Source organism: Bombus flavifrons, chromosome 1, assembly GCF_040668555.2.
Source record: "Bombus flavifrons isolate JBK064 chromosome 1, iyBomFlav1_principal, whole genome shotgun sequence".
Classification (NCBI taxonomy): Eukaryota; Metazoa; Arthropoda; class Insecta; order Hymenoptera; family Apidae; genus Bombus; species Bombus flavifrons.
In genome coordinates, this window is record NC_138442.1 from 15,454,910 (window position 1) to 15,482,479 (window position 27,570).

The 27,570-nt window shown below is 42.1% G+C and overlaps 1 protein-coding gene across 4 annotated transcripts in view; it reads right to left on the minus strand.

Annotated features, from left to right (window-relative positions):
- The window catches only part of LOC138178349 (uncharacterized), a 303,819-nt gene that overhangs the window by 126,081 nt on the left and 150,168 nt on the right, over positions 1-27,570 (minus strand). For all 4 annotated transcript variants that reach the window (XM_069110111.1, XM_069110121.1, XM_069110102.1 and 1 more), the window contains exons 4-5: positions 12,597-12,797; positions 11,199-12,174 (exon numbers count right to left, since the gene is read on the minus strand). In XM_069110111.1, the coding sequence (XP_068966212.1) occupies positions 11,199-12,174; positions 12,597-12,797 (1,177 nt within the window). The remainder of the gene's footprint in view (positions 1-11,198; positions 12,175-12,596; positions 12,798-27,570) is intronic.

Below are 27,570 nucleotides of genomic sequence, written 5' to 3' on the forward strand. Positions count from 1 at the left end.
GAAAAACACTAATTCAAAGTCTTAATTTGTGCTGCTTCTGTTACGAAATGTCGTTAATTAGAATAAAATCTTGTAACCCTCCACGTTAATACACGTGCATTCTGAGTCTCTCGGAAGCCAAAGAAGATCAACTTCGCTTGTTAATTCCTTAATTTCATTGCATAAGTATACGATTAATGTTCAATTGTCAAGAAGCAAAGGACTTCCATAAGTTTACATATCGCAAGAGATGACATAAGTAATTATCACATTCCAACATCATCGCTACAATTTTTCAAAACTTCTTACAATAATTGACGATTTCTAACGACAATTTGCACGCCTACATCCGATTTTAATCTTCGTTCGTATACACTTGGTACCAAGTTATCGAGCTATTAGTTGCTACTAATCTAATTACCATCCACAGCGAGTACTCGTTCTGGACATATGCAAAGTGCGCTCGAGTCGAGCGGATTCACGGTGTCCGCTTGGCAGTCAGCGTCAAGATTTCTAATTTCCAATGCACACACGCACGCAGAAGGCAGATCTGAGAGACCTGGCATCGCGTGGGTCAACGATCGTTCGGTTTTCCGAATGATCGTACAAGCTGTGCCAATTGCGCGGCGTCACGCAAAGGAAACAGCTGATGCGCTTGCTTACGACGCCAGCTTCACTCCCCGTAATACAGAACGGTTTCAAGGGAGGTTTCTTGCGGAGAAACAGGCCTGGAACACGCGATACTCTCTATTTTAAGATGATATTTTATGGTCAACCGGTGCTCTGAGTTTGATTTTCCACCAGGATCAGTCAATTGTTTTAAGGACTGGACTATTGATCAATTTTTCTATATCTAATATTTTGGCTTTGTAATTTAAAATATTTCGAATATTCTTCATAAAATTGCTTCTGTATTCTTCTGCATTCTTCGTATTCCGGAGGGATTATTACTATTACCTCACAATTCCGACATTTTAATTTCCAAATATTCCAGATATAAACGTTTTAAATTAAATGTCTCCCAAGGAAAGTAGTTTTTACAGTCTCGCTCTTAAGAGAATTTTATTGTCACTTTTGGTATTCTAATTTAAATAATCTTCAAACATTCGCAAAGCTAGCTAATTCGCAAAACTATTCTAAGCTTAGATATTCGAAAACTTTTCTTATCATCTCTGTATCCACATCAGGAAATAGAAACTGAATTTGTCATTACCTGTTTAAGACTAATATTATATACGGCTATAGAATTAGTTTAGCAACGGTAGTAAAAATCGTTTCTCAACATGGGGCGAATTAGCCATCGTGACGAAGGGAATCAGGAAGTTCAGGCTCGATGCATGCGGATGAGCTTCGCGTAGCCGTGCTTCCTCCTCCTGGATCTGGCCGGGATCATTGACATAATGATCTGAATGGAAGGGTGGGGGAGGACAAGGGAGGGAAAGGGGAATGCACGGGGGACGATCGAGGTCGCTGATACGCAATCGGATGCTGCTGCACACGGTGTCGCGGATGCAGCTGCTGCTGTTGCTCTGTTCATAGAAACGAGACCGAAGCCTGATTCCGGAGGAAGCCTTTATCGACTTCGTGCTGCGGTGCCGTGCTTCTTGAAACGCGAAGAACAGCTGAATTCGTCTGTTCTCAAAAATTAGTTGATCGAGATGACGACGAAAACAGTCATATATAGAATATTTAAAAAGTATTTCAATCAAAGATGATCTCTGACAACGAATTCGGAAATCTGTCAAAATCGTAGTTTCTGCTCCTTTCTTTAATTTCTCTTTTCAATCTCGCTAAAGTTTATGGAAAATTCCATAAGGAGATAAATAATTATTCATATACTATGTATTGCCCAATTGTGGAGAAACCATATTGCGATAAATTGACATAAACGTCTACGTATACTAGTCATACTGGTCATTAGGTATATTACGGAATACATAAATTTTAGCATATTTTTATATTGAATAAAGACAAAATAATAATCGAAAATATTCAAGGGTACAAAGAAAGAAATTGCACAATTTACACGGTGCCTAACCTTTTCCAGAATTGCACAGAGCAAAAGTTCCCAATTTTCCCCATTACATATTCCACTAATCTCACGTTAAAATAAATTCACAAATAGCGAAAATTCAATTAATCAAACATCAGTTAAAATTTCTATCGAATAATCAAAGTTCCACTGAACCTTTAACAACAGCATGCTCGAATCTTGCTACGACTTCACCAACAAGTCGTACAGAATTGATTCTTCGCTCTAATTGTAACCATACTTTTTACCGCTGTCCCATAAACATGTAGCAAGCGATGGAAATAACAGTGAACGTGTTCACAGGGAAATACGCTGACAACGAGGACGAAAGAGGTCCGGCAACGACGGCGATTCTTTGGTTTTTACAGACGGAGCGTAACGATCAGGTGGACCTAATCGCTTCATTTCACGGCACTTTGTCCGTCGAGCTACCGGTTCGCCTCAGCGTCGGGTCAATCAGGGCCAAGATTGGTCGGAGGAACGAAACGACTTCGTTCCGCGTGCCGTGGCCACCAGTCGAATTTAGGTTAATGCACGTTAATGCATCAAACCTGGAACCGGTTTTTCACGGGTGTCGTTCTTCAACCCGTCGATCCGAGGTGCGTCCCGTTTCGTTGCAGTCATTTGTAGTCGTTACGTATTAATCACGCGTGACTGTTGTTCGCGGTGAACGGGTTCGGTCCGCAATTTCGTACGCCTTGATTCGACGACAATGGATCGGCCGAAAGAGCGGATCGATTGAAAGGTTACGTTAATTTCGGATTGTAGCCATCCAGTTCGCTTTTTCTCTCGTTCGGAATTTACAGTTTTACAAGCACCGATCGAATGTTCGGAATGTTTCAATTAGAATTGGAAAATTAATTTAAAATCGAATTTGATTTTTTCGGATTGTTGAAGTGTTTTTTGTGTCATGAACATCGTAGACATATAACGTGAAAATAAACAAAATCGATGTACCGTAAGTACAGCAGTTTCTCTGAACTCTAAGGCTACGGTGGGTAACTTTCATCGGATGAACAAGAAAGCAATATATCATAGAAAATTTCCTGAAAAAGACACCGACGATTGAAACGAAACTAACGGATGGTTTTCCCAAAGAGAATAGCACGCAACGCGTTCGACCACGGTGAATATTTGCGAAGGAGATTTTTGAGATTCCGCCGCGCCGCTTTACGGGCCGGCCGTGCCGCGGAATAATTTGCGTCGATTAAACGCGAAACGTGGCGGCGAGAAACGGCCACTTAAGCCGCGCTGCTTTCCCGATATAACATTACCGCAAATAACTTGTTTCGTGCAAATGCGCGCGAGAGAGAGCCTAACGACGACGATGAAAAATCTGGGTACGTTGGCAAAGTGAACGTCGGTAAAGTGGACGTTTTCCACAACTAGAGCAGAAATTGTTGCTCTCGAGCATTACGTCCACTATCGATACTACCGTGCCACTTTTATTTCGTTATCTTATTTACAATGTAGTCTTATAGGTAATGCGTACAAACTATTTGCACATTTTTCACCAACTGTCGTATCGGCTGCTATTTTACACTGTTGAGTGCTCAATGCGCTATAAAACAACGAAACTATTTAACAAGGTATACTTTAAACGTGAAATTGTTTCCTTTCAATTAATTCAATTGCTTCGTTGTAAAATAAACCAGAAAGCTACGTAAACGAATGGTTAAACATGTGAAATCCTGAGCAATTTCGCCCTCGTTACGTCGATTTCCTTCTCAAGTTTCTATTCCTGATAAACGGAAGAAAACTGAGAATATAGGTTAACGTATCGCAGTTTAGTGAACGAATTTCAATCGTCAACGCGGTAAGTTGGTAAGTGTACACGAAATTGACTGGCGCGCGTACGTTTCTACGAAACTGTGCTCATTAGCATAAGATGATCGCTACGATTGACTCGTAACCGAAGGTTGATTGGATCTGCTCTCTTTACGGCCCATCGCATCGTTTGCAACTTAAACGCTTCCATTCGCGATTCATATTCCTCTTCGTGGCCTCGCTCCCTTTAAAGAACGAATTCTCTCGGCTGCAGGTCTACAGAGATATGCGGTTCCGATACTTAACACGTTGCCCACCGATCTACTTGCTCCTCTTAACCACGCGTTGCAATCATTTAACGCGGACATAATATATGGGTTTAGATACGTTTCTGATATTTATATTAATAACGTGTAGTTTCAAATGAAATATAGCGCTGACAGATATTTTATGGAAGTTATGAATGAAGCTCAGATACCTGAAGGCCACGAGTGAAAAATGTAATAAACCATATCTCAACCAATTTAAGAAAGTATCGAGTTATGCAACACATTTTTACTTTCGTGCATTTTGTACATGTCATGTAAGATAATCGTTATTTTAATATTTAAAGCTATTTGCATATTTTATGAGTGCTTAAATTTAAAAGCGTAATTACATGTCGGCTGCGAAGAATGCATGGTAATCCAATGCGTATAATTAATCTCAATTCACGTATTTAGCAACGTATTCGATTGATGATATGGAAATTTGTTAAAGTATGAAATTTGATACCAAAATCCACTAAAAGTTCCTAGTACCGACATATAAAGGAACACGAGGAAACACGAGAAGAAAACAAATTTAAATGCTCAAAGAGAAAGAGATTCACTAGGACAGAGATGGAAGAACCCATGCAACAAGAAACATCCACATATCAGATGCAAATTGAAGAAACGAAATACCAAACACAGGGCATTCGATCAACACCCAGTACCCTATATCATTACACTCCACTCAACTCAAACTACCGTCTCCTTTTTTTTCCCCCATAATCCGGGTCTATCGGCGATGTAATATCCATCCACGTCACGTTACAGCGCATTCTAACAGACCAGTGACCTCAGTCGTGGCGAAACACGAAGTTCTCCACACGCGAGACCGACGATTCGCGTCACGAGCGTTTATTCCGGGCCGGCAGGCTTCGTTACGGCCGATTTCAGCCCGCAAATAGAATTTGCACGCGAAACGATTCGGCAATTACGCGGGCACGTCGTACGTAGCCAGGTCGTTCGGTATTCAAGGAACGTAGAGTCACGCGTGAGCTGCCGAGAACCTGGAAGCCAGAGCACGGTACCTTCTTCTGAAAGATCATTTCCAGTTTCCATTTGTGAGCGTAACCACTTCCGCCAGCATCCAGTCGCGCCAGATTTCAGTAACTTCGAATGGGAAACGAAGGCAGATAATGGCGATCGGCGAGGATTGTCGACGGATAAATCGGTCAGGTTCAAGGAAGTGCACGTTAACGTGACTGTCGAACGATACACTGCTCTAGAAATTCTGATACACGATTTAGGTATGACAGTACCCGTTAGCACAATGATGAATCGTGTTGCAGAATCGTGAATTCTAGGTTGGGTATTTGAAGAAAACAGTGCGACGTGTGTTAATGGAATTCGATGCTGGAATTTTGACGAAGAGCTTTTTCTTCTTTTGACTCGTTTTAAATTACCGCACGCTATCTACTACGATATTGTTAAAATATTTGCAAACCAGAAAAAGCCACAAACGAATAACATTACATGAAAAGTATTTAAAGACTGGTTCCCTACACGATTCTTACGAAGTATAAAATATTAAATACTAATAATATAAATAATTCAAGTTTTTTTCCGCGTTTTTATACTATACGCAATTTCTCGAATGTACAGCCTAATTGTATTTCAACTGCACAGCGTATAACAAGGTACCGTACATTCCTTCCACACGCGTAAACGAAGTGTGTAATCCAATAGAAACGCTAGAGCTCACAATGCACCGCATAAAGTGCGTAGCGAGTAATCGACAGCAGCCTCTATTGATTTTTCATCTCCTAAGGCAATTGAATTATCCATCAGCAAGACAATTGGATTAATTCAGGCTTTTGATTCCCTCGCTTCCAACAATTGAGTTAGATGGCTTGATTCCGCACGCTATTTGCTCGGTCCGTGCAGGCGTATTAAGTATCCGGGCGCATTAAGGACAAAGGCGCATCTCTATAGAACGACGTCGTTCCACGGTTTGTTTCGCGGCCGTTGGCCAACCTACGATGACCGATCGAAACGCGAGATAAGCGCAAAATTCGTCCCGTTGGAACGAAAACCGTTGTCGAGCCCCGACTCTCAACCAAGCGAATAAATACCTTCGAATTACACGGGCCATTACTTTATGAGTTTATTTGCCAGCGACCGCGAATCCCATAGGATGATACGCGCGTAGAACAACGGGGCGGAAGGCCATTACGAGCTTCCTCCAATTAGGAGAGAAACCCTTTGGCTCGATCGAGTTACTGGCCATTTCGAGGACTCGTTTTCAAACAATCGCAACGATGGATGAATCCTGAGTGGACAGACAGGCTCGTGTGAATTGCAATTCCTCCGGACATGATACTTGATCCGCCTCGTTTTTTGTCGATACTGGGCGTGGAACGATGGATGCGTATATTTGCGTGTTATAGGATGACAGTACCGGTAATCAAGAATATTTCTTTGTACGTATGAGTCGCGTGTGAGTCTACCGTATTGTTAGGTGGTTGAATAGTTACGTAGATTTAAGTACTATATTTAACCCTGGGATGCTGCATTAGAAAATGTAATAACATTTTCCAATTATGTAACATTCATAGGTTTTTCGGATTTTTATTTCTCTTTAATCTGCCTTCTATTTCAGGGGACAACATTTTTGTTTCTTCATACAAGAACTCCACCAGGAACTGCGCAATCGATTTCCCCTGCGTCAGCAGCGTCGATTAAGAAATCACAGTGTCTATGCCGTGTGTTTACTACCTGTACCCGCGATGTTTCCCGCTGGAGCCATTATTCTTCCCATCGTACCGAAAGGTGGCTTTCCATCAAGCATAGAAACAAAAAACGATGATCGTAACGTGACTATGGACACTATTCGATCGCTCATCGACGTGGAATTGCGCGATAGAACGCAGTCTTGTCTCGATGTATCGTTTGGTCCTGCGGAGAGATAAGGCTGCCAATGCAAGATGTTGTATCGCTATGTCATCGTCGCTGCGTTTCTCTATGGAAAGGGGAAGGAACGCCTGTCTTGTGTTTGCCAGTAACCGAACAAGGGGAACAACGTCCTCCACCTCGACGCCGTGTGCCGTTTAGCGAACCATGAAGCCCGAGAGCTTCTGTGAATGGTGGACGGCTACTATGCATACAGTGGCTCACGAAGATATTTGAACACTTACCATAGAAAACTTATATGTATGTACGTATGTCTATATTGTACGTGTACAGGATACTAACAACGATTCTTTCATATTTCTTTCAAACGTAAGAATTCTTTTTAACGCTAATTTACGGACGCGACTGAATCGAAAATTGAAAAATTGCTGTAGCAAAATTGAACGCTACATTTATCCATCTCCATAGTTACAGTAAATATACAGGTGTAACATCAGAGAATTAACTTAAACGTATATATCGAGAAACACCTGCAATTATAACTCCATCGCATAACACAGGCTGCTATCAACCGATCGATGAATAATACCAACTCCCATTAATGTGCACGATTACCACGAGAAAGCAGCAATTATCAAGTTCAATCGCTTCAATGGTTGAAACAAGTAAATTATCTACCGATCGAACATGCAAACAGAATGGAATCTCTTCGTTTAAAGGAGCTTCGAGAAAGAAAGAAAGGTGCGTCCGCGGCCGAAAGCGGCACTCGATCGGCGAACCATGAAACGCAGACACTATTTTATCGTGGCGTTTAACACGGTCCATTATGTACCGCGTAGAGAGCAGGCGGACAGAGGTGAACAGCCTCCGTTGTGGTAGCCGCTTGATTCCCCGCTTAAACAGATATGATTGAGGACCGCCATAGAGACGATCAATGAGCTACTAAGTATAGTCAGCCGGTGGAGGCAAACGTTCAATCAGGCCGCGCGCGCTACACGGCCTCCTACATCGAAACACTTTAATTCGATCGAACCGCCAGCTGTGTACGTGTACAATGTGTACAATAGCTCGGGAAAGTATTTCGATGCTTTTGTAGTCTTTTGTGAATATATTATTGTATCTCAAGTTTCGATCAACTTTGAGAATAGAAGTTGCAAAGTACATATGTAGCACAAATATATTCCGAAGAGATCACAAAAGTACTTAACCAGCCAATTATTCATTATCCATTATATCAATAAGTCTTAACATTCAGTGGATTCATATTTAATACCTGGATATTCATGCTGTTTACTAACTTTATATTAAATATGATACATGTGTGTACAAATAATTTCGCGAGACAATGTACCTCCGAATTTTCATTGAAACGAGACTAAGATTGCAGTAACCGGAAGACCAGCAAGTTTCGAGATTTCGTGACGAGAATCGTGGGCGGTTTGTTCGCTCTTGAACATTTACGTCCTTAAGTGAGGACGAATCGCGCGCGAACGAGTGAACCGCGGCGATCGCGAATGCAAGAGAAGCCGTACGGCACAATGGGCCGCGCACTAATGAAACGCGACGGCCAGCGCGAAGTCATGTCCAATCTTATGGCGTTAGATGGACAAACCGCGTCACAGCTTCTTCCACGATGACAGTGCGACTGACATTCGAACGGCTCGGGACCGGTTTCCGTGTCGTGACGTCCCGGCTTTAAAAGACGTTCCTCTTCGACACTTTGCACGGCCATTTTTGGCCACTCATTTGGATTGTGTTCTGGATGTACTGTGACGTGAATTGTAGGAAAATGCATTTTTGTAATTTATATTGTGTATGATCCTGAATCTGACTGATTAAAAGGCGACATTAGTGGGAAAGACAAACTGAAAAAATTGGCACGTTATTAACAGAAACTTTAGAGCTCCGCCATGAGTAGATAGAACGTCCGGTGATTATCGTCGCGATTCAGTATCACGCAGACGTTCGAAAAGCACGCTACTGTATTTATTTGAACTCGAAGAAGTGCAACAATCGAAAAATTTCACCGCATCCAAGACCACTAAAATCGACTGATTTTATCAACTTTCTCAAAATCTCATCATACGCAATAGTCAAGTTACGAGTACAGATTATAGATTATCCAAATTGCAATTATATCTACTAACTAAAGACCGATGTACCCTAACCAACAAGACTACTATTGATCAATCGCAATAAAACAACGTTTCAACTAAAATGCTTCGCGAACAATTACGTCCGAATCCAAGCGATGCCAGGAATCCCTTTCATCGTTCCGGGCTGCGACGTGAAGGAATTAAAGGTAGAAACCTCGCTCGATTCCCGTTCACCTACGCGAGTCAGCCATGTTACGTAACCTCGTTGCACGAGAGGAGACAAATACCATAAGTCAGCGTTAGCGCGGCGCAAACACACCGCTAATGGTAAACGGTACTGGTGGGTGGCGCACAGAATTCGGCGCTTTGCAAACCTGTCGGCGGCGGTACCAAAGGACACCGGAAGACGCGAGACGCGATGCGTGGGAGGACACGCGAAAAGAGATCGGCCGAGTCATGAAACTTCACGAGAAGATCCACTCGGGAACGCCTTTTATTTCCTCGACGAAAGATTGGCTGACAATTTGCATGTTCGATGGAATGGTCCGATGGAATGCTCATCCTCTGTTGGTGAGGTTGGGTTTCTGTGGATCGTTGATTGGGTTTATGGGAGTTTATGACACGTGGAAGGAGCTTAGGAGTTGTGGTAGCAGCGAAGTTATAATCCTCTATTGATAGTTGGTTTGGATTAAATTCAATCACCTATTGAAGATTATTGGGATTATTAAATGGATTATTGAATCGATACACGGTCCTATATTAAATCATAGAAATATTTCATTGTAAAAGACGAAAGACATGACTTATTACGTTTTCTCCTGTGGTCTTCTTCTAAGAAGGATGTACGTAAGTAGATGAGATCAGAAATATTATTGTACGAATGAAACTTGTCCTAGAAGCGGCGCATAATAGCCCAGGATTCACCATTCATTCGATGTCAAGTATTCTAACTTAAAGGACAACTTGAACCGCAAAAGGTTACAAGTGTCAAGAATAAAAGCATATACATTCGTTCCCTGACAGCGAGATGCAAGTTCAAGTATTATTCTTGCGTCATTGCTTTAAATAAACCTCGCGAGTCTCGACATCGAATCGAAAGATACGAGCAACCATACATAATAACTAATGTCCATTCCTCGAGGCAAGGAAATTAATCTCGTTCGTTAGGACTGGAATCGGTGCGATGTGAAAATTGTTTCGCGTAACACACTTCGAGATTTTGCAGTCGCTCGTGCCATCAGAAAATCTGTAATCAGAGGCGAAATCTCGAAACTCAAGCGCGACGCCTTGTGACGCATTTCGTATCGCTGATACGTGTTTATCTTCGAGCCCAAAGAGAAACGCTGGCTCATCCGCCATTGCTCGCTCGGAATCCAAACGATAAACCTCGAGCGAGGATTTTCTCGAGCAGGACAATCGAGAAACGTCTCGCGTCCTCGACGTCAGATTTTTTCTCTTAAATTGTTAGTGAGAATCGAGCCAATGTGGAAGCTCTCCAATGGCCGGTGTGACGTGAAGTAGCCACTTTACAGCCGAACGCCGCCCACGTGCCGCTTCCGACAGAATTTCAAGTTCATCGAGGGCCTCGATAAATCATAAGAACGGGTCTGTATAAAGTTGTCGCGATACTCGACTCGTGGGCGCCGTGAACTTTTCACGAAACGCGAATCCGATACTTTGTAAGCTAGGGAACCGTCGTAGGACGATAAAGTCGGTGGAAATATGCGCGGAGACTTTGACACGCAGAAAGAGAGGTGGAGTGACATATGCAATTTAGGTTTCGTACACACAAAATTGAATGGGATATTAAGATCGTAATTCGTATCATTTACTTTATGTTTCGAGTATTTATCATTCTTCTCCTTTGTGTTTCTTTTTGCAAGTTAAAATTGGGCCAATTGAAATAGAAAGACCAGCTGCTAACGAGATGTAACGAAATAACGTCACAACTTCAACATCATCGTGCGCATAACAGTAATAAAACGACCACCCTGTTCGCGATTCATTACTGAATTAAGCGATCGTTTTAGTGCCCTTAATTAAATACCATCGCAGCTCGTTAGTTACGCTTAACCTAGAAGACACTCACTCGAGTCTATCTATAACATTCAAGCGTACATTCGTTCTCTCTACTTTTTAACTCAACATAGAAAAACGTTCACTCACCGAATCCCATCCGAACTTCTTCCTCGTCGTCGCTGTCGATATGTTTAATCCCGGCAATCTCGAAGCTCCTCGTCGACTGTTCCTTCCTCTTTATCAATGACGAACAATCGCAAGTATCATCTCCGTTTCCACAGCTGCAATCATCTCCAGCGCACCTACACCCCAGTAGAGGGTCATCCGTGTCTATATTCCTGCACGCTGGACAAGGGAACGTTAAATCATCCAGCGAAACCCTTTCGATCTTCCTCTCTACGGAGACCAGAAGATTTCCAATAAACGTGGGCAACTCGTCGTCACCAACGTCATCCACGTTTCGGTGGTTCTGTAGCCTGTTTTCCACGTCTCCAGCCATATTTCCATCTTGCTTCTGCTCGAGGACAGCCTGATCCAGTCGCAGGGGGGTCTTCAAGTGATCGGGAGCCAGCGCTTTGCTCCTGGTCTCGCACCTGGCGGTCTCCTTCCACTTCTCCATGGTCATCGACGAGACGACCTTGGCGCATCTCTTCACTTTAGCGCGACTCTCGTCGCTGGAAAGACTAGACGAGTGGTTCAAGCTGGCCCGCGTCGACGTCCCGTTCGATTCAGCGGCCTCCAGCTCCGCCTTCCATGTACCCACGCTCGACGTCGACCTGGACTTCATGACCGCGTGACCGCTGTCCACCTGAGAGTCGACGTCGCGATTATCGTTCGAACTTTTGCACTCGAGCCGATCTATCGATCGAGTCTCCTCGCGACGATGCTCGAACGCGTAGCCCTGCTCGCGCGTTCTCGAGCGAACTTCCTCGCGTGAACGTCGCCTGGGCCGCATGCTCTTCACGGTACTCGACGATTGCGGCCCAGCCAGGCTGCTGCTCGCCGCACCGGTGCTCCCCTGCCCCTTTCGAGACACCTCCCGCCAGTCCATGAACTTCTCCTCGCGGTCCCAACCGAGGAACCCTGGAGCCCTCATCGACGTCGTTCGCCAAACTACTGCGATCTACGTAGAAGAGGGTTGATATATGCATTTGACGTACATACGACACAGGATCGGTTGCGTGATGGTGAAAATCAAATGAGAAGTGGAAAAAGATGTAGGATAGATTGGTGAAAGTTGTAGGGAGGCTGAGCTACGTCAGTGGGGAGAGACTATATTCGAATGTAGATTAGTTTATTGACTATACTGGGCGTTTCATTTTAATTCATTCATGAGATTATCTTCGTAACTATTTGTTCTTCGACGATATGTTTCACGTGGAAACGTGCTCCACGTTGCTCTGTATCAAAGGGGACACAAACTTTATGCACAAATAACTTTATGAGGGGAACAAATCTTATATACAAATCTAGTAAGATTATACGAGTACGCGAGCAATTTGCGGCGGATAGGAATGAAAAAGACGACAGAGAAACGTGACTCACCTCGACGGTATTTCGCTCGTCGGTTTCACCAGCGGCAACTTCGCCGCTCCCCGAGGTGGTTGCAACTGCAGCTGCGCTGCGTATGCAGAGGTAACATTCCCCGAGACGTAGTGCGGAGGCTTCGAGCTCTCCTAGCTGCAGGACGAGGCCACGTCTGCCCAACGTCAGAGGCCAGCCTTCCGGTACCACCGACTCGTTTCCCTGCAACGGAATCATACTTATTATTATGCTAATTCGCAACTCAAGGTTATTCAAGGTTATATGAAACGATATAACAATATAGAACGAAATTCTGAGGAGACTTCGGGAGATAAACTAATATTTAATATTAATAGCAGAATCGAAAGGAGCAATAAGGAAAAATATATTTTCATCGTCAAAATGTCATGTTAGATTGCTTCTCTTTTACTTTCGCTTTCTTTCTTTCGCGTACATTTCATTTATGTTAAACAGTTTCTGTCCATAAATAAATAAATAAATAAGTAAAGTAAGTACATCGTACCGACCGATAAATTATACTGCACATACATTTCTACATTTTCTCTTAACCTGTAGCAAAAGGATTTAAGATTTATCTCGGTATTACTAGCCATTTTACTTAAAGGAAGGCAGTAATACTCGAGTAGAGAAATAATTACGACTTTCGATATGCTTAAACAAACTATTCGGCAAACCCACGCGACAGTTCCGATAAATTACCGCAGCGATATTTATTTCCCCTGTAATTTGTGGGAACATAAAACACCCACAAACGCGTTCCAATTACCTCAACACACGAGGGGGGAGAAGGCCCATATTGGTTTACGATGCACGCAAACACGCAAAACAGTGATTCTCGGTCCCCTCGGTTTCCCACATCAATTGGATCGTCCCGTGGTCGCGTTAGAGGGGCGATGAAAAGGGCCCCGGACAATCGGGACGATTAATTAAAAGCCGGAAGCTTCGTGGCTAATGAAATTCCTCTAAATAAGTTATACGAGAAAGGGAGGGTAATTGCAAAGCCAAGCCTCCGCGAGAGAGAACGTTAATCACCGGTGATTAGAGAGTAATCAACGCGGATATGCCCAAAATTGAGCAGACGTGCGCTGCTAGTCGCGTCATACCTGTCCCACGGTTTAACCCGTTTCTGTCAGAGGAGAATACGAATGGAGTTTCATTGGACTCCGATTGCATTTGTGAACTGGAGAAACAGAATGAAACGTAATGTCCATTTTCTGCGATAATTATACAAGTAAAAAATAACGATTTTATATTTTGATATTCTGGTATAGCTGAGACCAGCTGCTCTCTAACGAGTCTTTTAGGAATCTTGGCGAAACTCTGAATTTTTTGTGCGATATAAGTGATGATTTTTGTGACAGATAAAGACTTAATCTGACAGCGATTGAATTTTTACTCGATTAAGATATAAAACGTTTCATAACACGAACTCGCACTTGATAATTTAAACATGTGAAAAATTTGGATAGTTACATCGAGGTACAAGGTAATCTCGTGGAGCTCCTTACTTAAGAACAGAGTTATTGAGACACAGAAACATTCGTAAAGCTGAAAACGAGGTCAGACAGAACAAGTATTCACGTAAGCGCGTTTCGTTATTTCCTTATTGAGACTCGCTCTTAAGGACTTTCCAGTAATAGGCATCGTCACGGCTGTAATTGCTTAATAAAACCTGCTCTACCTGTTTTCGTATCAATAACAAACAGTCTTTTACAAGCCGATTATTACGAGAAAAAATATGAAAGATATTCATGAAACTCTACGCAACAAATATTGCAATGATATCTTCGCGATTTTATGTAAATTACTAAATATTTTGTTGTTAGAGTAGATATTAAGAATCTGATAGAATCGAGTGAAAAAATTCCAAGAACGAGTAGAATCCTTGTCTTGACCAGAAGACTCTCTTTGTCAGAAACGGTGAAAGGGCAGCGTTGCAACGCTACTCCCAGAACCTCGTGTTTCGCCCACGCGCATCGATGCGCGACCCAACGTGTAAGCAATTAGACGGTGCGACACGCGAATAAAAGCGACCGGTAGAATGCTCACACCTTGCCCGCATACCAACAGCTGGAAATCAAACGACGCGAACACGCCATCAAACTATGCGATCTTTTTCCACCCTGCGTACAATTTGACATACTCGCTAGAATCACACGCGACGTACAGATTTTCAGAAAAATCCTATTTCCAGAAATACTTTATTCTTTTCGCGATCATTAAAAGCGTGTAAACGTTCCAAGAAAACTAACGTTGACTTTCACCGAATTATTTATTTTCAGCCAAATGAAATTTGTCTCGCAATCGAACTTCAATTACCATTTAAATAGTACCATTTTAAAGCATATTACCGTACAGTGTTTCCAGTGTTAATAACACGGTATTCTCAAGTGTAGCACATAAATCAAAACACTGCCAGCCAAGTAAGTACCTTGCCTATGGACTGGTACCTTGCCCAACGAATTCCAAGCCATGTTGAAAAATCAGATTGCAGTTTGAAAAGACGGGAGTAACCTGAGCCGACTGCAGAGCCATTCCATTCTCGCCACCTCGAGTCGTATAAACGCGTGTATCCATCAATAACCCGACACCTAGCGGAGACGTTATCTTCGAATCGGCCAACTCATTTAGGAATTCATTACACTCATTAATTCGCCGTAAAACCGCGAACCATTATAGATACATCGGACATTTCCATCGACGTTCATTGTATCCGCTATCGCGTTCTCTGCCGCGCCTAGCATCGATATCGATCACTTTTTCCAAGACACCGCCATAAATAACTACGATAATAAAGTCGCAGAGACGGACAAAAATCTGCACGAATCGCTCGGTTGACAGTCGAATTCCATCGATATCGATCGCGAAAAACTGTTTCCCACGCGGTGATTACAGATAGATCATATCGCAGGGGAAGAAGTTGCGCAATTCAATCGAGAATGCGGCTTAATTAAGTCGAGAACGCGAAAGCGTGCCATGTGCCACGTATCGCGGTTCCTTTGTGTGTCTATCGAATAGTAGAGCGATAGAAATTGGCCAGGGCATCTTGCAGATCCGCTTCATATTGCGAATTGTGTCAAAAAAGCGCAGGAGAACGTATGTCTATGAAATGTATGCCAGAATTTGTAACAGGATACTTCAAACTATCGTATGAAAGGACTTGACCAAGATTTCTGTAAGTTATTCGTAACGTTAGATCATTTTGTTAGATCATTATATCGAGATATTAGTTGCAAGAATATTGTGAGGAGCATTTTAAGTAGTAAGGGTAAACGAAAAGGAGAACATGCTACTTTGTGAGACTTTCAACGATAATTATCTTGTATGTATTCTATATCGAAATGAAAAAATGAATAGATGTACGGCAAAACTAATTATCCTAACCTATTCGAATTTGAGATCTTATCATAAAACCAACCCTGGTAGTTCGAATACTTTTCTGTTTATATCGAAGATCATAACATAACGCAGTATGTAAGTAACACATCTGGTATATCATTGATTATTTTGTGTAGGTATTACACAGCACACCTGCTATTAATTAGTCAAATACACACGTAAATTACTAAATCTATTTTCTATCTCTCCTACTATCTCCAGAAACCTCTGCCAAAACGGTCAACGTTACTTCTCACCTAGTATCCAATAGATCGCTCGCAATCGCTTGCACCACACAAAATAGCCAATTCACGCTCTCGGGCTATAAACCAGATAGCCGTTGGGGGAAAGGAGAGCGTACGACACAGGCGGGTAATATCTAGTAATTTCATCTTGGATAGACAAGGCGACACGACGAGGTGGTCGGGTCGCGCGGCATAGTGCGGCCGTGCGACAACCTGGAGAACGGAATCAGCGTGTCGACAACAGGCCGGACTACGTTTATGATGGACGCGATAAGAAACGAGGCCCGTGGCTGTCACTGGCGTGTCTCATTAGCGGTAAACGGTTCGGTGGAGATGTATCTAGCGCCGAAACTAGCCTGGGCTTTCACTCGCGCCGCTGATTTACCGATCGGGCGCCCTTCAATTTACGTCGCACCTAGGTCGCGTCGTGTTTCGCCCCGACCACGAAACCAACGCTACGCCGGATACGCGAAGAGATAGGAAGCGTGTAAATCAAACCGTTCACCGTGAGCCGCGCGCGGCTCAGCTCCGAATCGTTAAAAGCGCCACTCGCCGCCAATTTCCCGGGGACGCCGGCCATAAAGCGTCGAGAAGGCGTTCTCTTCGCTTGCGTCACGATAATGGACCGATATGAACAATATCGCACGATCGGGCGTACATTACTCCGACGCGATGATTTTACGAGACTCTCGCCGCCACTGCTTGTTGAAATTTTGATGGTGTTGCGTAATTATTGGTGCAGTGGAAAATAGAGAAATGCGAAATAAGAAATGGGCGAAGGAAGTCTTGTGATGGCGGAAGGAAAGTAAAAAGCTTCAAATTTTGTATTTCTGAATTTCTAAATTTTCGAATATTTGAATATCTGGATCTTCGAATCTCCGAATCTTTAAATTTTCTTATTTCCAAATGCATGGAAATCAAAGCCGCTACTGACGATTGAAACTCAACTTTTCTCCTGTTTACGTTCCACTTGGGCTCTTTTAAAAATTCACCGACAACACACCAGTGGAAATTCTACTCATGTAACTGTTCATAAGAAAACGACAAGGAGTAACGTTACAAATAGGAGTGTCCAGCTGGTATCGATGCGATCGAACGGAAGAATTCATAATAAACGATCGAACGCGAAAGAAGTACTCTTGTACCGGATGCCATCAAAGTGACAGACGCCTGGTACGTGACTGACGAAGCCTCGTTAATCCTAGTTCCTACTACTAGCGCGTATACCGTGCAACGCACACGGACTTCTTTCACGCGTAATGCGCGTACGAAGAAAACACGAAGACGGCGAGAGATTAGGTGAGCTTGAAGAAAGTCAGCTTGAGATCCATTTCGATCTCGTTACAGACCGAAAAAATGCTTTAGTAAACTCGTTTCCGGTTATGTACATACGTTCCGCGTTACTTGTTTGATATTCGTGGTCAATGAGCAAGCCTAACCACTTTCAGGTGAAACAAGATATTAATCTTTTAACCAGTGAATGTACGAATTAAGTTTATTATATAATATATAACAGTTCTGACTTAAATGCTTGTAGATGTCAGTGTGTCTGATCGCAATAATCATGATTTAAGATACAACGTAATACGTAGACAGAGGATCTCACCCAGAAGACTGTCCAACAAGTTCCCACAGGCAGAGAAAGCAACCGCACGCGGAGTTCTCCGGTTTTGATCGCGAAATTGCGTTCGCGGAGCGCGGAGACAAATACAAGCGGGCAGCCGCGCCAAATAGGGTTCCGCCGCGTACTGCGAATGGAGAGGCATTGTGTAGTCATTCGAAAAGCCGCAAAGGCTTAGGCGCGCGCGTCGCCAGAAACAAGCCACCAGAACGGCGGCGGTTCGTACTGAAAGACGGCCTAAGACCTAATCTGCATTTTAAACGAGCCGTGAGCTCGCTCCTCGCGAGAAGGGAATCGCCTCTCTTCGCGCTGTCGAGTTAAATTCTTCAGCCATTTTGCTTTCTCCGTCTACGATACCTGGATGTAGGGCTTCTTGCGCAATAACAGACCACCAGACAATCGACAGTTGCCATATCGTATCACAGATTGTAGATTTTCGTTAGAGAAACAGTATTTACAATCGTAGAATCTTTTTTCCTCGAATAGGATAATCGAACAACGTTTATCTAATTTCACTTCATTACCAAAGTGACTATTATATAGGAAATTTTATTGACTCTTTCATTTTCGAAGCATCTAGAATTTGGCATAAGCGTAGAGGCAATCAGAGATTGTAAAATGAACGTGATTTTGTTTTGAGAGTTTTCGCTATTTACAATGTCAGTTCAAGTAAGCGAGAGAATTATGCTATGCAAATTATACCTCTTTCTGCTATAGCATTCTTCCTTAAATCATAAACGTTAATATCTAACACTGAATAGCAAAGCTCGCGACAAGCTAAAAATTCTTGGAGAAATTCGAATACTTTCTTAGCCTGTTAACCAGAATCTCCGGTCTTAAAAATATTCTTTGAACTTTCTTAAAGGACACGGAAATCAATTTCATTGGAGATACCGTGGTCGTCGGACGTTCACGTGGGAGAGAAACGCGTCCAGCTGGCGGTCGTAGCGAAACGCAACTTCTCCTCACGACCAATTAATCATCGCTTAACCTTTCGTTCGAGGGGGACCAACGAGAATAGAGGGGCTCGCTAATCGCGGAAGGAATCCGTTCCCTCTTTAAAACGGCCACTAAATTGCTGTCAACGTCTCCAGGTCGTTCAGCACGTTCACCATTTGCCACGTAACGCGGTAAATGGTCTTTCAGGTATTAAACTTCCAAGACATCGAACCAGGTTTTTTCGTAGCTTCTTCCATTTGTTTCGTATGGTTTCCCTTTCGTTTCACGTTGCATCTCGTTCATCAACGGATTATACGACTTTAATACGCGTGTCTCTGAACACAAGAAAAAAAATAGCGGTAAGAGAGAAAGAAAAAAAATATCAGCACTTTCTCTTTTATCATTCTCGTTTAATTAGTCCGCGCGTACACACGCGACACGAGGCGCGAGAAACGTCGCGCACGCGAACCGTTCATTAGGCGCATCGTTTTTCGCTTCTGTCCCTTTTCTTCGCGCGGGCTCTGCTCGAACGCGAGAAAGCGGACCGGAGAAATGAAATCCTTTACGATCGAACGAAAATATCGAACGTTATCCGCGTCGTGGCATGATATTCGTATCGTTGATGGTATAAGAGACTTCCATTGATTTTGGTTCAATGGAAACCGTAAAGAATTTAGTCGATACGAAGTAGTAGGTTGTAATAACGACGGCTAAGTTAGTTAAATTTGGACTACTTGCAGACACAGTTCTTTTTATTAAAAATTGAGAAACTGTATTTGTTCGTAGACTGGTACTATATTTTACGCCTGATATATGCATCCTATCAACAGATTGATTTACCTATTGCATAAATCACAAATACCTTCCACCTGACTTCTCATTAAAAACGTCAAAGACCAAAATGAATGCAAAAACAGTTTAATAATCTCGTTAGCCACTTCCCGTACAATGAGAAACATAATTCATCGTTCAGTGCCTAAACAACTTCATTAACCGATCCAGAAGCTTGTTGGAGGCCCTGGAGGGCGCTAACAGTGTTCCTCAAGTCCGAGTTGGCGTTATCTCGTTAAAAGCGAGGCGACGCGTCGCGACGATGCAATTCATTGTCGCGATATCTGCGATCATATGCGTAGTCAGCTACCTCTCCGCGAGCATTCGTCTCATGAATTACGATCGACTCATCGATTCTATCGAGTTAATAAGTCCGGGTCTCGGTCGTGGCGATCGCGGACGCCGATTAACACGTCGCTTTTATCGCGATCGCCGTGTCGTACGACCGGCTGTCGGATCGTCTCGCGTTCTCCTTGTTTCTGCCTCGTCTTTCATGGCAACCTTCTCTCTCCGACGTTTAATCCTTAGACGCTAGGAACGTTAGTGTTACCTGTCGTCTCGTGTCCCGATTCGGTCACGACTATCGTGAAACGTGTCGAACTTCAATTTCAGGAACGATTAAGCACTTGTTTCGTTTAGACGTTTCAGTTCCGTTTTGATATTTGAGGTGCTCATTTTTCGTTTATAATCGCTACACGAATTTGTGCCAGAGCCAGCGTGGCGTGTTGGTTTCTAACACGTATATCTGGGATCTCTAAAGAAACATTCCTCGCTGAAGTCGACGCAAGTCCTTTGCACAAGTTCCAAGTTCGCCTATCCTTATCTTACGACCTGAAGTTACAGAAACTTTCGACGTACATTCCACCTCCACGAAGAAACAGCTTCAAACAGCCGCTATCGACTAACTAAGAATTTTCGAACTTCATTCTTCCAGACATTCCACTATTCTCCTCTTACGTTATCTCCCTCGAAACTTCTCGCATGTTCCCTTCTCCCCTATTACGCAACAACACCTCGAACGGAGGACTATGAGGAATCTACACGAAAAGATTCCTCAACCCGATCACCTCAAAGAGAAACACAACCTGCACGATCTTTCGCCTAACCTCTCCGACAACCAAATAGAAAAATCTTAGGAAATACCGCATGTAACTTTCTCACAGACTTCAGACGACTGCAGACGACTGCAGACGAGAAGCATTACGACGTCCACGACATCCATCATTCGTTCCGATAAACGGCGAACGCGACAGCGACACCGCGTCGTCGACCGATCAGATATCGTTAAACAGCGTTCACCGTACGCGACAGATAACACCGTAGACACGAGTTCCGGCGGCGTTCGAAAGAAAATTGACCCAACTTTCAACATTGTCGTCGTCGTCCGAGCAGATCCTATCTTGGTTCTCCCGTGGCCTGTGTCTGCCAGTGTGCTCGACCGATCGAGCCCGAGGAATCGCGATCGACTCGCAATTTCACTTCGCCGGTGCGGCGCGGCGGCGGGACGCGATTCTTTTCCGGCTCTCTCGCAACCCGCCATTATCTGATGTGACATTTCATGAAAATATGACGGGGCTCGTTCGTTATTAGGCTCGCCAAGCCGCGAGCACCGTGCCGCCAGGCAATTATCGTTCTCACGGTGTAATTATCGCGATTGTTATCCGTGGGGCGAGGCCAACGGGGTCAGATCACAAGGATCCACGTCGTACACTGTTTCAACTGACTATCCTCCGCGTCTTGTCTCCTGAACTTTTCTATCGTAGATGGGAAACGTGGTTTTCTTGGGATAAGGGAATTCTTGATCGTGTGTTTAGTCACAGAATGAATGGAAAAGTGATAGAAGAAGTGATCGAGAACAACAAGCGTTAATAGCGAGACCGAACGATTCGCATGAGTCAATCTGAAAGTCAATTTTCATGACATTAATGTCCATTTGAAGACCTTATTACGTGAAAATACTTGAAACAATATTATATAAATAAACTATAAAATTTCTCGACAATGTTTAACGATTGATATCCAATTTGTCTTATTCTGATATTTGTATCGATACAACGACAATGTCGTTGCAAATAAGAAGCAAATAAAAATATTATTTTTTAGATATTCTCTCTCATCCTCGTCATATCCTAATAATCCTGTAAACTATCATAATTTCCCATTCAAAAAGATTATAAGAAAAAAGCGGTCGCGATGAAAGAGGCTTCAATCCGTTTTCATAGAGGCAACTCGCTCGCGTTCTGACCCGCTGATTACCACGGCTAAATATAGAGCGTGCAAGTAAATTGTCGTTTAATTAGCAGACTGCCAATCATTTCGTTATCGGCATTCTTTGTTGGCGAACGAGTAACCGAGTCTCCCCTTAGACAGCCGCATCCTGTTTCTGATTATCGACGAGTCTGCATCCTCTCTCTACGAACCTAAGTTCACGTCGCCGTGACTTTAACCTTTGTCAGGGACATTCTCAACCAATAGAGGGGAATTGTTGAAAACAAGCGCTGTTTAATCGAGTTGTAGGAAACTCTTATAAAAATGATATTTACAAATTCTTTAATGAGAAATGAAAGAATATCATTCCTCCTGCATTCATTGTTAATCTCTAACTTCTAAATAACAATGACACAAACAATTTATTAATTAATTAATTTCTTTTCCCACCATAATACGATATTATAGAAGCTATTAAGAAAATTAGGCTGCCTTCAACCAAATTATTTTTTTTATTTATTTCTTTTTTTCTTAATTTAATTTAATTTTTATTTATTTGTTTTTATTTATTTATTTATTTTATTTTTTTTCAAAGCGTAAAGCCGACATACCTAATGTACCATCGATATCCCTACAGCGGTTCTTTCGCCGAATATTCGGAAAAATGCATACGCGGCAACTGTCGCGGACATCTAATAAACGCATGCGAGTAGAGATATCGAGAGGCAACAAAGAAAAAGATCCGTTTGGTTTCGAACCAAAAATTCATTCTGTTCCGAGCTGCGAAGTGCGAAAGGTTTAACGTAATAGCGAAGCAAACGCAATTCGAGATAAGTGATTATTAACTCTTGATAGTTAATCGTTAATTATTGATCGTAAATCGTTGACTGTTGATTGTTGATTGTCAATAGTTTAATAAACCTTTTTTGTTGAACATCAAGAGTATTTCTTGTGGGCACCTTCACCAACAACCACCTCATTTCCTTCGTCAAGACTCGCTTACCAACACCCACATTTCCATTCAAGCTATCCGGAGTTTCGACAAGGTGATCCACATTCGAAGTGACCGACAATAATCACGATCATAAATTCATTACGGACATAATAGGATCATAGAGCGATCTAGATCCGGCGATACTCGATCTGGAGTCGGCTCGTTTATCGTGGTCGCCCAGTTGGCCAGGCAACCGCCAGGGGAACATCGATATCTTTCAGGTGCACGCACCTATATAATTATGATAATTGTACCACGATCCTCCCCCTCTCTCTCACTCTGCTTCTCTGCTCGTAATTAATGGCGACGTTTCGAGGAACTTGCGGACACCGGTCGATTCGTGACAATCAGAGTATCGCAGACCGAGCTAATTGCCTCTTAGACGGAACAAGCTCCATACTGAGGAGAAATCCGCGAATTTGTAGTTACAATAATTTCATAACCCACGGTGAAATTTATATCCTTCGAATTTTCAGAAAAATAAACTACTCGAAGGGAGTAGTTGCATGCTACAGAAGATGCATCTTGTTCAAGTCTTACTAAACTTTGAGATTTTGACAATAATAGGATTAGAAACTTTTTATGAAAAAATTATATTCTACCTCAGATCGTTTTAATTTCATATCTATCGACAATTCCTTGAACATCTATCGTTCTCTAGTGTACACTTTAACTATGAAAATAAGTGAAAATAATCATTTCTTTCATATCAAACAAGTTCAAACCTAATATCGAACAATTTTGATTTTTCCGTATCAAAATTTCAATTTATACTGTTTGATCACTTTAAAAAGTACCACGTTTCAGAAATAAGTAGAACGCAACAGTCCATTCCAGTGTTAAGGATATCGCAAATCTAACTAAAAACAGCGACTCGTAAATAGGCAACTTCAAACCAACACAGCATGGAAATTCCAGCAAGAGAAATAAAGAGGAAGGCAGCGTGTCGCGTCAACGTCCAGGAAGTACCAGAACCCCATCAGTCCTCGTTTGTCTTTACAAGACAAACACTAAACAGCCTATTACTCGATCTTTATAGCGCTCTCGCAACGTATGGCTAGAGGAGCTGCCTCGAGTCGTTCGAAACCGTTTCCAAGCGACATAATAGTGAACGCCATGGATCTATCCGCCATCATCCTCTCTCTAGGAGCGCTAGCTTACCTTCTCCAGGTGCACGCATGCATCTCGATGATACACGATCATTACAAACGCTCGCAGCACTGTTGCGTGCAAATGCTACCTTTTCTGCGTTACTTCGAGCTTTGTCCAGGAAAATCGTTTCTGGGATGTGATGCTCGAGTGCTTCCTTGGCTGTTGACAGGTCCTTGACGAAGATGTGCAATTCACTTTCCTTTTTCTTTCTTATTGCATTGGTTTCCTGTTATTGCTAACGTTCGATGCACACTTTCAGATACTTTTGCAACACAATGAGATAAAAGTTTTCTATGGTAAATGTTCAAATACTTTCGTGAGGGGGTATATTCTATTAATTAGTGGATTACGTGCTATTTATTTAAGAGACGAAGAAAAGTTTCCTATTAATCAATGAAAATTTCATTCGCTATTAGTAAATTGAATTTTGGTAAGCATAGATCTGAGAATCAGATTCACGCGTAATTTATGTTCAAAGATTCGAAGGCTACTTGAGAAGTCAGTGGAGAAGGGAGATTAACGATTCGGATTTAATTGGTTTCCTGACAAATTACGGCAAAGAAAATCATTAAATGGGTCTAGAGATCGAAGGGAAATTACTTTGTAACCGATCCACGTTTACTCCATAAGATCGGAGCAATGTATCAACGCGGTTGCGTGCAATTTGTTATTACGTATGTCATCGCGGCGAACCGCAGGTAAAAACAAACCAGTGATCTCTCAACCGTTTATCAGTGCGATGAAAGGAGCTTTATTATTCATCGCATCGATCGAAAAACATCAAAGAACGGATTGGACAACGTGTAATTAATATTTGTTTAGTCTTTTTCCTCCTAAGTTTCGTTGCAAACATCGAAGACGACGGAGGGGAAGGGCAAATTATATTTCCACGTAAAAGTTAAGAAAAATCGAAGCAATACCAGAGAAATATCAGTAACTACGTAGTAACAAATCACTGATGTAAAACAGAAACCTTGATTCATGTATTTCCGATCATCGTTCTTTTTGTAATTCACTGAAGTCCGGAAATTAAACACAAAGTAGCAATGAGACCCTGAAGCTGCTTCAATATTTATCGGCTGTATGATTATATTTTTTATGTTACATTGTCAACTAACCATTCATCATCGTGAAAGTTTACTTCAGAAATATAAAATTTAATAATTTTATTAAATATAACGAAGAAACCAGGAACACCTTCACAACATACCCTTTCCAACATAAAATATTTTACAAATGATGCAACACCGATCGCTATCAAATTCAAACACGATCATCTCCTCGCAAGCAAATTACATTGAGCTCGGGTTATTTTTTCTCGAAATAATACGTTTATTACATAATATAATTATATTACAATTATAGGGTAAATATGGCGCAAGCACATATTGTAATTAAGGAGAATGTAAATCGGAAGCCATTCTAAGTTGCGGAGCATGGATTATGAATAAATAATGGTAACAATAATATGTACATTTATTATTAAACCAGTCACCTACTATTTACACAACTCTAATATACTGTGTCGGTCGTTATACTTTAGAAATTTTATGTGCTGTATATTCTATGCGTCCTTTGCATTTTTACATCTTCCAATTTTCCATAATAAGTCTAACAATCAACGAACGACCCAGTAAAACTGCGCGAGTTCTAAACTTTCCAAATAATTATCGGCATTCTTCCTGTCGATGAATTCGAGTCAGCCGCCGCTTGGAAACCGTGTCACGAATGCTGTCCGCATTTTTTTCGTCGCCGTTGAAAAACCGGTCGTGAAAAAGTTGGGGATGAAACGAGAAGCCGATAGAAGGTTGGCGCAACGCGCGCGAGTTCGCGATACTTTCGCAACCCGGCTGCCGTTTAACCGGCTTAATAATTGCACTCCTTATACGTGCACTGGGATAATTGTTTTTGCATAATCGAGATGGCTCTGGTGCGACGAAAGAAATCGCCGCCGTGACGATGGCTACGTATTATCGAGGAGAAATGCGTCGAACGCGCGCGAAACTGCGTTACGCAACGCGAACAAATGTTTCCATTGAAAGGAAGAAGAAATCGAATTCGGACGATGGAACGATTATATAATGGTGGATGCGTCGGTACATCGTTCGTACCTCCCTTAATCAAGCCTCGATAAAAATAATGGAGGAGAAAACGAAGATCTCTACTTTCGATGTTTCGTTATTCCATTAAGATTTTCAAGGCAAACAAATTTTCTCTGTTATCGTGAAAATATTACGCTTCGTTGAATATTTTTCAATAAAATTTTGTTCATTCTGTAATAGAATCAGTAGATTTTAGGAAATTGTATCCAAATAGAAGAAATATTTTTTTATTCTACTGCTCCTTCGCTTTAATTGTAACTGTTGAAAATAGTGGATCTTAATTGCCGAAATAAAACTAAAGAAACACTAAGGTTACACTTAGAATTCATATTAAAATAGTTTTAGATTTATTTAATAAGCGATTTCCAGGATCTTCATCGATATACATTTGCACGCGTCTTACCATCTTTCATATCACACTGCCAACGGAACAGTTACATCCATCTGTTTTTCGAGACGTCACGCACACATATATTTGCACACGCTCATATTCACATACGTGTGCCACTACTACGCGGCCAATCTAGTCTAGCACACAAAATTATACATATCTGAATAGTAACAAAAACGTATTGAAGATTATATTTCTTAGGAAACGATTCTATTATGTTTATGATTCAACATATAAATTTCCAAGTTTCTTAATGTTATAGAGATAGAATTGTATATATTATTAAAATCAATCTTTAAGGATTAAATCGTATGAAATCACCAATCGAAGATAAACAATCTAGCGAAATTTTAGCGACAATTGATTAATTTTATCTAGAAACCTCGTAACAAGATACTATCTCTCTATAAGACACAATTTACACTTGGTATCCATTATCGAATTAATGTCACCGCTTTCTAAACATCTCCACTGAGCTACGACATCCATCGTGATATCCTGAGGAACGTATGGAGTAGAGGGATCGATACTTCCGGAAAGACACGCGAACATCGAGGATCCTGCTACGCGTGAGAACAGAGGGCACCGCATCGATGCATCACGTACCACCATTACAATATTTCAGTAGAGCCGTTTTCATTGTTCAAACGCCGCGCGCATAAAAGCCGCGGGGGGTGCTCATAAGCGCCGACTCGCCGTATGAAATACGACCGGTTTGCATATACACCGATCCAAAGCGGCCGCGTGTTCCTCGACTTTTTCCACTTGCGCGCTGATTGTTCACGAAAATCGATCATCCAGCGCTGTAATTACGTGCTTAGCGATTCTCGTATTCTGTGATCGTCAGGTGGATCCATTCGTTAATCTTAGATTTAACGACGAGTATCGAATACTTTTAATTGTAATAATTGCATTTTGCTTAATTTTTACACATACTAACCCCTGTTTGATAGATTTCTTGAAATAATTTTGCTTTCATTTTCTCTTTCAAATCTGATATCCTTGCCACCAACATTTCTATTCTCTATTTTATCGTCAATCTGCGTCAATCTGTAAATCTAGTGGTCTAAATAAAATTATAAATCCTTTACCTAAATTTTAACCTTTATAATC